General features: G+C 43.1%; 1 protein-coding gene across 1 annotated transcript in view; it reads left to right on the plus strand.

Annotated features, from left to right (window-relative positions):
- Positions 1-14,112, plus strand: part of LOC106567423 (cyclin-J-like) — a 31,793-nt gene that overhangs the window by 451 nt on the left and 17,230 nt on the right. The window contains exons 2-3 of the mRNA XM_014136657.3: positions 443-528; positions 6,482-6,692. Coding sequence (XP_013992132.1) covers positions 460-528; positions 6,482-6,692 — 280 coding nt within the window. The 5' untranslated portion in view covers positions 443-459. The remainder of the gene's footprint in view (positions 1-442; positions 529-6,481; positions 6,693-14,112) is intronic.

Consider the following 14,112-nt stretch of genomic DNA (forward strand, 5'->3'; position numbering starts at 1 on the left):
TAGGTGAATTGCCACGCGTGGTAAATTAAGCCTAGCAACAATTTATGTGAACGAAGCCGACAATTTACATGTATCTTAACATTAGCATACCTTTTGCAATACCGATTGTGAGTGAGGTGCTCGCTTTTTAGATTGGCTAATGTTGTAGGGTAGCTTACATATTCATTTAATTACCCAAGTGTAATAAACTGCAATCCGCTAGAACACCTGGTGGTCTCTGAACTCTTTAACTCGATGACTGCACACGTCCAACATACTACTTATGACAGTTTGAGTGCATTCTTTTTCTGCAAAATCCAAATGATTTGGCTACCACTGAAATAACGCATTAATTCATACAATTTGTCAGTTTTCCTACATTTGCCATGATGATACCAGTGATGTAGAATCGTGTGGACAGGGGTCTAATCAGTTTCTGGGCACTACTTGATGTTTTCCTCAGGGTGGACCGTGGGCAAGATGGAACGGGAGGGGCAGTGGTGGAAGAGCCAGCTCGCTGCAGACATCCACCAGTCTTTACGAATAAAGGTGAACATCTCATTCTTATTCTTTGATGGTTCTTGAAATCTTTTTTCATCCGCAGCAAACATGGTGCTTAGTTGACTTACACAAATACCGTAACATTTTTTACAAAAAAACACTTTCCAGTAGTGAGCTCATCTATTCCTTGCTGTCTTCGATGCTAAAGTGTGAAATGTCACCTCCCCCTGTAACGATTGAGGTGGTTATCCCTGTCTGGTTATCAGAACCTCTACCACAGCATGGGACAGGTCTCATGTTAACGGTACACATAGATGCACTTATCGGACTCATTGTGTTATTCTATTTTGTAGATCAGGATTTCCACCATCCAACAGGGATTGACACTTAATCTGTGAACAATAATCAACTCCAAAACGTCTTGAAATAGAGATTATATTGATCGGTCATCCTAAATGGTAATTTGTCAAATTGACAATGCTTATTTTGAGCAAATGCTGGGCATATGAGCTGATGCCTCCAGCTAAACTAAGAGGAGATCTGTGTTATGTGCAGATGGGTGGAAGAGGTTTGTTCTAGGCAAACGCTGGGTTGTTGTTTGTCTGTGTTGACTGGATTAGGGAGCACAGAGGACCTGACTACTCCACTCTGCTGCTTTTTGACTGTGACACCAGTGTGTTACACTTAAGCAATAAGGCCCGAGGGGGTGTGGTATATGTCCAGTATACCACTGCGAAGGGCTGTTCTTATGCATGATGCAACACGGAGTGCCTGAATACAGCCCTGGTTTATTGGCCATATACCACAAACCCCTGAGGTTCCTTATTGCTATTATAAACTGGTTACCAATGTAATTAGAGCAGTCAAAATAAATGTTTTGTCACACCTGTGGAATACACTTGGGAAATTGTGTTTCCATAGCTAGGGCTGACAGTGAGGACTTTTGAAGTGCAGAATCAACAACCTCAGCATAATTAAAACAGTTTCTTTGTGAGAAGGTGTAACCTCAGTTAGCCAATGTTATGTAAATGCCAGCTGAAAAGTACCAGTGGCCTTGCCTTGGCCCCAATTTAAAGCAGTTCCGCCGGAGCTATGGCTCAGTGAGACACGGGTGCCGGCCCGCGTAGATCCTCAGTGGAAATGTGCCAACGTGGCTCGCTCTGTCTGTTTGTGGTTGTTTAAAGCCCGGCTGTATATCATGCCCACTTCCTGTAGGAACTGCTAAGTGGAAGCTCTTTGGCTGTATGTGGAGCGTTTTGCTTTTATCCTGATTTCAGCTCTCTTGCCAAAGACTCAACATTATTATACTGAACAAAAATATAATCGCAACATGTAAAGTGTTGGTGCCATGTTTCATGAGTTGAAATAAAAGATCCCAGAAAGCTGATCAAACAGCATGATCGTTACACAAGTGCACCTTGATCTGGGGACAATAAAAGGCCACAACACAATGCCACAGATGTCTCAAGTTTTGAAGGAACATGGAGTGTCCACCAGAGCTGTCGCCAGAGAATTGAATGTTAATTTCTCTACTATAAGCTGCCTCCAACGTTGTTTTAGAGAATTTGGCAGTATATCCAAGCAGCCTCACAACCGTGTAACCTTGCCAGTCCAGGACCTCCACATCCGGCTTCTTCACCTCTGAGACCAGCCATCCCGACAGCTGATGAAACTGAGTAGTATTTCTGTCTGTAATAAAGCCCTTTTTGGGGGGAAAAACTCAGTTTGATTGTGGGCCTGGCTCCCAAGTGGGTGGGCCTATGCCCACCCATGGCTGCGCCATTGCTCAGTAATGTGAAATCCATAGATTAGGGCCAAATGAATTTATTTCAATTGACCGATTTCCTCATATGAAGTGTAACTCAGTAAATTCGTTGAAATTGTTGCATGTTGTTTTTATATTTTTGTTCAGTAGAGATATGAAGTCCCTCTCGTCCTGCCTGTTATCCAATAGCTAACCTTAAACACATTGATCTAAAACAGCGACAGATAACGGGGCTGAAGGGATGCATGACTTTATGCTGACGTTCCTTGTTCATCGTGAAGGAATGCAATCTCCAGAGCTTTGATGTTGACACATACACCACCCTAGTTTGAAATAATGTACATGCTGGCCAGATCTGATTTTATCACCAGCTATTCAGAAATAGAATGTGACAGGCGAAACCTCACATAGTATTTTCTTCACTGAATAAATACTTCAGCAAATGGATGCATAAGAGCTAAACCAGGTGATTTTTTTTTCTTCACAGGGACAGTGTAAAGTAACGCATTACAACTGCTTTTGTTACTGAAATTGACTCGTTTTTCCGAGTACTTGTACATTTTTGAGGAATTTTGAAAGTCAGTCATTTTACTTGAGTAAAATTGTATATAAATAACAGTACTTCTACTTGAGTAGGATATCTCAGTACTCTTTCCACCCCTTATTTTAATTGCTTTGAATGTTTAAACCCTGTCAAACTGCAGCAACCTCGTACTTGTTCATATGAATTCTATTTTAAAACTAAACTAATTGGGGAGGGGTGGGGTCCTTTTACACGTACAAAGAGACAAGAACTGCGATTGAACAATAGAACTAACAGGTCTGAGCTTGCTTTACGCAGGCTTGCATCTTGTAGGCTTTTGCATCTGTAATTGAAAAGTTACTCACACAGTATGTCATCACTATGGTGTTGATTGATTAATTCCAGTCAACTAGTCCAGTCTAGTTTGGGATTGAAAAGGCCTAGGTAGCCTAGCCACCCAAAGTTTGAATATAAACCAAATTTCATCACATTCACGTTTTCTATTAGCACAAATAAATGGGCCTGTTTTAGGCTATAATTACAGTACATAGCTTAGGCTATAAATACATTACGTTGCTGCTTCGTCTCCCCTGGCCAGAGGGGATCAGATCACATAGGCTTCTCTAGGCTACCTGCAGCTGTGGTTTGTTATCAGTAATCTACAGTTGATCAGACTGAAGCACAGATTAATTGTGCACGAGTTGACAAATCATGAGGAAAATTTGCACAAGACATCGCTCTACTGCTGTATATGTACAATTATAAACTGGCTGGTTCGAGCCCTGAATGCTGATTGGCTGACAGCTGTGTTATATCAGGCCATATATCACGGTTATGACACATTTATTTTTACATTGGAAACCAGTTTATAATAGCAATAAGACACCTTGGGGGTTTGTGGTTTATGGCCAATATACCATGGCTAAGGGCTGTATCCAGGCAGTCCTCGTTGTGTTTTACGTAAGAACAGCCCATGGCCGTAGTATATTGGCCATATACCACACCCCCTCGGGCTTTATTGCTAAGGTATATCAGTCACCAGTGACTTCATCAGCTGCTAGCTCGCTTCGCTGGCAAACACAGGGATCAAATTTTTGCTAGCTATCTGATGTTGGGCGCTGCACTGATAAACAGCGTGTAGCTTCAGCTTGTAACTTATATACGATAGTTTGACAGCTTGCTGATGAAGTTGTAGACATGTTCCCAGCAGTCAGTCCGTACTTCAGCATGTTTCCAAAGCACCAATCGCTACGTCCTAACGTTGGTCGGCTAAAAGCGCAGCCGCAGACTCGATGGGAGCAGAGCATTTTTCCAACTTAATGACGATGACGTGCAGAGTGCTTATTTATATCCATGGCAAATAATTTTAAAGGTGCACATCTCCTACTAACGTAATAGCATTGTTGCGTAAAGTATTGGTCAAATTTCTATGTTTCCCTTTATTATGATGTTCGAGGCCTGTTGGTGGTAGTTCTGTGATAACTGCACAGTGATTTACATTTTGTGGAAGAAAAAACAACTTTGTTTTTCGGTTAGGGGATTTTTTTTCTAAAAGTGAATGTCCCAATTTTGTTAAAACGTTCACACCCGTAGTCTAAACGATAGTACTTTCTCCCTCTTTTCAATGCTTTTATGTGTATTTTTTATTAAACCAAATCAAGTGCTGGGGCAGAAGCCAGTTCGCCACACGTTTGCCGGCGGCCCTGCTGTGCTGATCTCTGCAACATGGATAGATGGAAATCGCCACACGATTCTACAAATTAAAAAACGTATATGTATGATCTTTTGAGACAGAATCTTGACATTTTTAGATATTACGACATATGGGTAGGATATTTCAATACTCGTTCCACACCTGCACAAGGGCATGGTGTTTTATGAGAGCTTGACGCACAAACCATTCTTTCCCACTGACTGTTGCTATGGAGGCCTTTACCTCTGTCATCTACTCACTGAAGGATGTTCAATGTATTAATAGCACTTCTCTGCAAGAAGACAGTTGTTTTCTGCTGGGTTGTACACTACATGACCAAAAGTATGTGGATACCTGCTCTTCGAACATCTCATGCTAAAATCATGGGCATTAATATGGAGTTGGTCCCCCCCCTTTGCTGCTATAACAGCCTCCACTCTTCTGGGAAGGCTTTCCACTAGATGTTCGAACATTGCTGCAGGGACTTGCATTCAGCCACAAGGTGATTCCTCCTCAACCAAGCTTTTCAGTTGGCACCATGCATACTGACAGGTAGCGTTCTCCTGGCATCCGCCACACCCAGAGAACGTGTTTCCACTGCTCCAGAGTCCAATGGCAGCAAGCTTTACACCACTCCAGCAGATGCTTAGCAATGGGCATGGTGAGCTTAGGCTTGTGTGTGTGTGTGGCTGCTCAGCCATGGAAGCCAATTTCATTTTTTTTATGCGCTACAGCACTTGGCAGTCCTGTTCTGTGAGCTTATGTGGCCTGCCACCTTGCGGTTGATCCGTTGTTGCTCCTAGACTTTTCCACTTCACAATAACAGCATTTGCAGTTAACCAGGGCAGCTCTAGCAGGGCAGAAATTTGACAAACTGACTCTGGGGTAGTGGGTGCTAAGATTCTGATGAGTTTAATAACATCATCATACTTACACAAAATGATTGTTGAATTTGGAATGGAATTTATTAATGAATTGGAAATTCAAAATCACTAACATTATTGTTCCACTTGTGAACTGCATTATCAAAATCAAATCAAATGTATTTATATAGCCCTTCTTACATCAGCTGATATCTCAAAGTGCTGTACAGAAACCCAGCCTAAAACCCCAAACAGCAAGCAATGCAGGTGTAGAAGCACGTGGAATCTGGAGCAGTGGAAACGCGTTCTCTGGAGTGATAAACCATCTGGCAGTCCGGCGGACAAATCTGGGTTTGGTGGATGCCAGGAGAACGCTACCTGCCCCAATGCCAACAGTAAAGTTTGGTGGAGGAGGAATAATGGTCTGGGGCTGTTTTTCATGGTTCGGACTAGGCCCCTTAGTTCCAGTGAAGGGAAATCTTAAAGCTACAGCATACAATGACATACTAGACGATTCTGTGCTTCCATATATGTAGCAACAGTTTGGGGAAGACCCTTTCCTGTTTCAGCTTGACAATGCCCCTGTGCACAAAGCGAGGTCCATACAGAAATGGTTTGTCAAGATCGGTGTGGAAGAGCTTGACTGGCCTGCACAGAGCCCTGACCTCAACCCCGTTGATCACCTTTGGGAGGAATTGGAACGCAGACTGCGAGCCAGGCCTAATTGCCCTACATCAGTGCCCGACCTCACTAATATTCTTGTGGCTGAATGGAAGCAAGTCCCCGCAGCAATGTTCCAACATCTAGTGGAAATCCTTCCCAGAAGAGTGGAGACTGTTATAGCAGCAAAGGGGGGACCATCTCCATATTAATGCCAATGATTTCAGAATGAGATATTTGACGAGCATGTGTCCACATGCCTTTGGTCATGTAGTGTATTTCACAGTGTTTATTGAGCAATATTTTAGGCCCATGGTCAAGAATGGGCTGCAGTTTCTTGGCTGTGATTGACATTTGAAAGTGGAGTCTTTGCACATGCTCTCACATGCCTCCTGACACAGTGCTGTATTTTTTTATGTATACGCAATTCAACTCTGCAGTCTGCAATATCCTTACTCCCTCTCATCCTGTCTCCTCTCCTTACCTCCTTTCCTCAGGAGCTGAAGTTGCCCACCTACAAGTCCCACTCTCCTCAGATCGGGATGCGGCGTTACTTTGCTGACCTGCTGGCTGTCCTCAGTAACCGCTACCAATTGTGCCCAGCGGCTCGCCACCTGGCCGTCTACCTCCTGGATTTGTTCATGGACCACTACGACGTGGCAGTCCGCCAGCTCTACGTCATTGCCCTCTCCTGCCTCCTCCTAGCCAGTAAGTCAGCTACTGAACTGCTAACAACAGATCTGGTAAAGATGGAACAGCAGTAGGAGTACCTCTAGTACGCATCAAATTATAGTGAAAAGTTTCAGATACTTCAGTTATAATGTCCTTCCTTTTTGAGTAGATTCTGGTTGTTTATCCCACTCCTTTACAGAAAGTTACATTTAAATGTTTTCCACTACATGTTTATTTAAAAAAATATATTTTTTGAGGTGAAAAGGAAAGCAGGGAGAGTGAGCAGTGCTACAGCCTGTAGTGGGCTTTAAGTGGCTGTAGCTGCGTGGTTTGTCTGAGACATGTTTGGTGACAGCTGTGTGTTTAAGAGGCCATGCCCTCCCCTGGTCACCCAGACCTCTGTCAGTCACCAAGGGAACTTATCACATGTACAAACCATGAGGCCTGCGTTACCCACAACCCTTGCCGGCATAGTAATTATAGCTGTTGGAGAGAAGAATCAAATCAAATATTATGTCACATGCGCCGAATATGGTAAAATGCTTACTTACAAGCCCTTAACCAAAACTAGGTTTTCTTAAAACTGCATTGAAGAAAATATTTACTAAATAAACTAAAGTAAAAAGTAACTCAATAATGAGGCTATATACAGGAGGTACCAGTACCGAGTCAATGTGTGGGGGTACAGGTTAGTCGAGGTAATTTGTACATGGAGGTAGGGGTAAAGTGACTATGGATAGGTAATATACAGCAAGTAGCAGAAGTGTTAAAACAAAGGGGGGGTCAATGCAAATTGTTAGGGTGGCCATTTTAATAATTGTCCAACAGTCTTATGGCTTGGGGGTAGAAGCTGTTAAGGAGATTTTTGGACCTAGGCTTGGTGCTCCGGTTACCGCTTGAAGTGGGATAGCAGAGTGAACACTGACTTGGGTGACTGAAGTCTTTGACAGTTGTTGGGGCCTTCCTCAGACACCGCCTAGTATATAGGTCCTGGATGGTAGGAAGCTTGGCCCCAGTGATGTCCTGGGCTGTACACACTACCCTCTGTAGCGCCTTAAGGTCGGATGCCGAGCAATTGCCATACCAGGCGGTGATGCAACCGGTCAGGATGCTCTCAATGGTGCAGCTGTAGAACTTTTTGAGGATCTGGGGACCCATGCCAAATCTTTTCAGTCTCCTGAGGGGAAATGGGTGTTGTCGTGCCCTCTTCATGATTTTCTTGGTGTGTTTGGACCATGATAGTTTGTTGGTGATGTGGACACCAAGGAACTTGAAATTCTCGACCCGTTCCAGTATAGCCCCGTCGATGTGAATGGGGGCTGTTCGGCCCTCCTTTTCCTGTAGTCCATGATCATCTCCTTTGTCTTGTTCAGGTTGAGGGAGAGGTTGTTGTCCTGGCACCACACTGCCAGGTCACTGACCTCCCTATCGGATGTCTCATCGTTTTTTGAGGTCAGGCCGTTGTCGTCAACGAACTTAATGATGGTGTTGGAGGCGTGCTTGGCAACGCAGTCGTGAGTGAACACGGAGTATAGGAGGGGACTAAGCATGCACCCCTGACGGGTCCCCGTGTTGAGCATCAGCATGGCAGATGTGTTGTTGCCTACCCTTACCACCTGGGGGCAGCCCGTCGGGAAGTCCAGGATCCAGTTGCAGAGGGAGGTGTTGAGTCCCAGGGTCCTTAGCTTAGTGACGAGCTTTGTGGAGACTTCTAGAGAACAGATGGAGATGTAGACATTATGACTGTCTATATCGGGGAATAATTGCCGTTGCAGTGAAACAACTATTTTTGTTGACCAAGTTATTATTATTTATTTATTTTTTGTTGGGGGTGGTACAGGTACATCTTTTTTTTGAACGTTTATAAAACATGTACCCATGCTGCCACTCAAAAGAAGAAGAAAAAACTGTAAGAAATGCATACAGAGTTGAAGTAATAATACATTCAGTATAAACAGGAAAGGAAAAGAAAACATAAGTGGGCCTCTACCCCCCCCCCCCCCAACCTCCTCCTTCTTCCATTCCCCCAACCCCACCCACCCAACATTTTTCAATCCAACCTCACCCCCCAACCCACCCCCGGAAACCATGTTTCCCACCCCACCTAGCAACTAGGGTTGCTCGTCAGTCACTCCCCAGACCAGCCACCCCCTCCCGGCGACCAGAGAGAACCCTCCCCATACCACCCCTTCCCTGTGGTCCTGAAAGCAAAGAAAGTAAAAAAGATTAAAATAGGCAGTGGGGGAAAAAAGTACCAAATTGTCATACTTATAAAGATACCTTAATAGAAAATGACTCATGCAAAAGTGAAAGTCACCCAGTAAAATGCGACTTGAGTAAAAGTCTAAAAGTATTTGGTTTTAAATATACTTAAGTATCAAAAGTAAAATAATACATCTTTACAAAGTGCTAATATTAAGGAAACCAGACAGCACAATGTTTTTGTTTTTTATGGATAGCCAGGGGCACACTACAACACATAATTTACAAATGAAGCATTTGTGTTTAATGAGTCCGCCAGATCAGAGGGAGTAGGGATGACCAGGGATGTTTTCTTGATAAGTGTGTGAATTGGGTCATTTTCTGTCCTGCTAAGCATTCAAAATGTAAAGAGTACTTTTGAGTGTCAGGGAAAATGTATGGAGTATAAAGTACATTATTTTCTTTAGGAATGTAGTGAAGTAAAAATTGTCAAAAACCCCAGAAAACTACTTAAGTACTTTACACCACTGAAAATAGGTACAGTGGCAAGAAAAATTATGTGAACCCTTTGGAATTACCTGGATTTCTGCATAAATTGGTCATAGAAATTGATCTGATCTTCGTCTAAGTCACAACAATAGACACACACTGTCTGCTTAAACTAATAACGCACAAACAATTAAACATTTTCATGTCTTTATTGAACACACCATGTACACGTTCATAGTACAGGGTGGAAAAAGTATGTGAACCCTTGCATTTAATAACTGCTTCACCCTCCTTTGGCAGCAATAAACTCAACCTAATGTTTTCTGTAGTTGAGGATCAGACCTGCACAACGGTCAGGAGGCATTTTGGATCATTCCTCTTTACAAAACTGTTTCAGTTCCACAATATTCTTAAGCTGTCTGGTGTGAACCACTCTCGGGGTCATGCCACAGCATTTTCAATCGGGTTGAGGTCAGGACTCTGACTGGGCCACTCCAGAAGGTGTATTTTCTTCTGTTGAAGCCATTCTGTTGTTGATTTACTTCTGTGTTTTGGATCATTGTCCTGTTGCATCATCCATCTTCTGTTGAGCTTCAATTGGTGCACAGATAGCCTAACATTCTCCTGCAAAATGTTTTGATAAACTTGGGAATTCATTTTTCCGTCGATGATAGCAAGCTGTCCAGGCACTGAGGCAGCAAAGCAGCCCCAAACCATGATGCTCCCTCTACCATAATTTACAGTTTGGATGAGGTTTTGATGTTGGTGTGCTGTGCCTTTTTTTCTCCACACATAGTGTTGTGTGTTCCTTCCAAACAACTCAACTGTAGTTTCATCTGTCCACAGAATATTTTGCCAGAAGCACTGTGGAACAACCAGGTGCTCTTTTGCTAACTTCAGACGTGCAGCAATGTTTTTTTTGGACAGCAGTGGCTTCTTCCGTGGTGTCCTCCCATGAACACTTGTTTAGTGTTTTGCATATCGTAGACTTGTCAACAGAGATGTTAGCATGTTCCAGAGATTTCTGTAAGGCTTTAGCTGACACTCTAGGATTCTTCTTAACCTCATTGAGCATTCTGCACTGTGCTCGTGCAGTCATCTTTGCAGGACAGCCACTCCTTGGGAGAGTAGCAACAGTTATGACATTTCTCCATTTATAGACAATTTGTCTTACTTTGGACTGATGAACATCAAGGCTTTTAGAGATGCTTTTGTAACCCTTTCCAGATTTATGCAAGTCAACAGTTCTTAATCTTATGTCTTCTGAGATATCTTTTGTTCAAGGCATGGTTCACATTAGGCAATGCTTCTTGTGAATAGCAAACTCAAATTTTGTAAGGTTTTTTTAATAGGGCAAGGCAGCTCTAACCGACATCTCTAATCTTGTCTCATTGATTGGACTACAGGTCAGCTGACTCCTGACTCCAATTAGCTTTTTCATTAGCCTAGGGGCTCACATACTTTTTCCAACCTACACTGGAAATGTTTAAATTATGTATTCAATATAGACAAGAAAAATATAATTTGTGTGTTATTAGTTTAAGCACACTGTGTTCATCTATTGTTGTGACTAAGATGAAGGTCAGATAAAATTTGACTAATTTATGCAGAAATCCAGGTCATTCCAAAAGGTTCACATACTTTTTCTTGCCACTGTATGTATGTGTTGGGCTTTAATAAATGGTTTATTTGTATGTGTTAGGCTTTAGCTGAGATTATTCTTTACAGAGTCAAGTATATTTGTCCAGGCCTCAATTGTTCTTTGACTAGGACCATTCATCCTCGCTGTCGATAATTTGAAAGTTATAACTTCTAATAATAAAGCTGTTTTCACTGGCAAATTGGGATAGAGGGAGGTTATTGGCATCTAAAAGCTCAGACACACCGGTAGGATTGTCAAATGTTTCACTGCCGACAGTCAATCTCTTTTGTGTTCACACAGCTAGCTAGCTAAGGACACTGTGTTAATTTGGTAGGTAACACAGGCAGCTGTTTCTTGGAAACTAGCTAATCCATTGTGATTTAATTATGTCAATACTAGTGGTTAACTAGTTTGGATGAATCATTTAGTGTTGTGTGCATTGTCTGTGCACTTCGCTAGATACCATCCTGTAGCCTACACTAAATAATCATTGTGGAATCGGAAAAGACGCATATCCCGAAAGCATGATGGTGTACTTACTACGTGCACATGCTGAAAGGAAGGAACGAGGTAGGTAGCTAATTGTGTCATTGTAGAAAAGTATTTATAAACAAAAAAATCTGATTTCTTAAGTTTCCTTCATTTTTGTTCTATTATCTTGGCCTTGCATATTCCAACTTTCAAGGAGTTTTCTGTTTTTATTGGGTTATTTTTCCTAAAAACCTTTAAGCCTACCTATAATGGTGTTTACCTCCACTGTAATCACATCCTACAATACCCTTGTCTGTACATTATGCCCTGAATCTATTCTACCACGCCCAGAAATCTGCTCCTTTAATTCTCTGTTCCCAACGCACTAGACAACCAGTTCTTATAGCCTATAACATCAAATCAAAGTTTATTTGTCACGTGCGCCAAATACAACCTTACAGTGAAATGCTTACTTACAGGCTCTAACCAATAGTGCAAAAAAAAAAAGGTGTGTGTGTGTAGGTAAGTAAAGAAATAAAACAACAGTAAAAAGACATTTGAAAATAAGAGTAGCAAGGCTATATACAGACACCGGTTAGTCAGGCTTATTGTGGTAGTATGTACATGTGGGTATGGTTAAAGTGACTATGCATATATGATGAACAGAGAGTAGCAGTAGCGTAAAAAGAGGGGTATGAGGTGGTGGGACACAATGCAGACAGCCCGGTTAGCCAATGTGCGGGAGACCTGGTTGGTCGGGCCAATCGAGGTAGTATGTACATGAATGTATAGTTAAAGTGACTATGCATATAAGATAAACAGAGAGTAGTGGGGGGGGGGGGGGTTGGCAGGGGGAGGGCACACAATGCAAATAGTCCAGGTAGCCATTTGGTTACCTGTTCAGGAGTCTTATGGCTTGGGGGTAAAAACTGTTGAAGCCTTTTTGTCCTAGACTTGGCACTCAGGTACCGCTTGCCATGAAGTAGTACAGAGAACAGTCTATGACTGGGGTGGCTGGAGTCTTTGACAATTTTCAGGGCCTTCCTCTGACACCGCCTGGTGTAGAGGTCCTGGATGGCAGGCAGCTTTGCCCCAGTGATATACTGGGCCGTACGCACTACCCTCTGAAGTGCCTTGCGGTCAGAGGCCGAGCAATTGCCGTACCAGGCAGTGATGCATCCGGTCAGGATGCTCTCGATGTTGCAGCTATAGAACCTTTTGAGGATCTCAGGACCCATGCCAAATCTTTTTAGTTTCCTGAGGGGGAATAGGCTTTGTCGTGCCCTCTTCACGACTGTCTTGGTGTGTTTGGACCATTCTAATTTGTTGTTGATGTGGACACCAAGGAATTTGAAGCTCTCAACCTGCTCCACTACAGCCCCGTCAATGAGAATGGGGACGTGCTTGGTGCTCCTTTTCCTGTAGTCCACAATCATCTCCTTAGTCTTGGTTACGTTGAGGGATAGGTTGTTATTCTGGCACCACCCGGTCAGGTCTCTGACTTCCTCCCTATAGGCTGTCTCATCGTTGTCGGTGATCAGGCCTACCACGTTGTGTCGTCAGCAAACTTAATGATGGTGTTGGAGTCGTGCCTGGCCGTGCAGTCATGGGTGAACAGGGAGTTTCACAGCGATCTCAGCGATCACTGCCTCATTGCCTGCATCCGCAATGGGTCTGCTGTCAAACGACCACCCCTCATCACTGTCAAACGCTCCCTAAAACAGTTCAGCAAGCAGGCCTTTCTAATCGACCTGGCCCGGGTATCCTGGAAGGATATTGACCTCATCCCGTCAGTAGAGGATGTCTGGTTATTCTTTAAAAGTGCTTTCCTCACCATCTTAAATAAGCATGCCCCATTCAAAAAATGTAGGTCTAAGGACAGATATACAGTTGAAATCGGAAGTTTACATACACCTTAGCCAAATACATTTAAACTCAGTTTTTGACAATTCCTGACATTTAATCCTAGTACAAATTCCCTGTTTTAGGTCAGTTAGGATCACCTCTTTATTTACATTTACATTACATTTAAGTCATTTAGCAGACGCTCTTATCCAGAGCGACTTACAAATTAGTGCATTCACCTTATGATATCCAGTGGAACAACCACTTTACAATAGTGCATCTAAATCTTTTAAGGGGGGGGGGGGGGGGTTAGAAGGATTACTTTATCCTATCCTAGGTATTCCTTAAAGAGGTGGGGTTTCAGGTGTCTCCGGAAGGTGGTGATTGACTCCGCTGTCCTGGCGTCGTGAGGGAGCTTGTTCCACCATTGGGGTGCCAGAGCAGCGAACAGTTTTGACTGGGCTGAGCAGGAACTGTGCTTCCTCAGAGGTAGGGGGGCCAGCAGGCCAGAGGTGGATGAACGCAGTGCCCTTGTTTGGGTGTAGGGCCTGATCAGAGCCTGAAGGTATGGTATTTTAAGAATATGAAATGTCAGAGTAATAGTAGAGTGATTTATTTCAGCTTTTATTTCTTTCATCACATTCCCAGTGGGTCAGAAGTTTAAATACACTCAATTAGTATTTGGTAGCATTGCCTTTAAATTGTTTAACTTGGGTCAAATGTTTTGGGTAGCCTTCTACAAGCTTCCCACAATAAGTTGGGTGAATTTTGGCCCAATCCTCCTGACAGAGCTGGTGTAACTGAGTC

This window comes from Salmo salar, chromosome 13 (genome assembly GCF_965601325.2).
Source record: "Salmo salar chromosome 13, fSalSal1, whole genome shotgun sequence".
Lineage (NCBI taxonomy): Eukaryota > Metazoa > Chordata > Actinopteri > Salmoniformes > Salmonidae > Salmo > Salmo salar.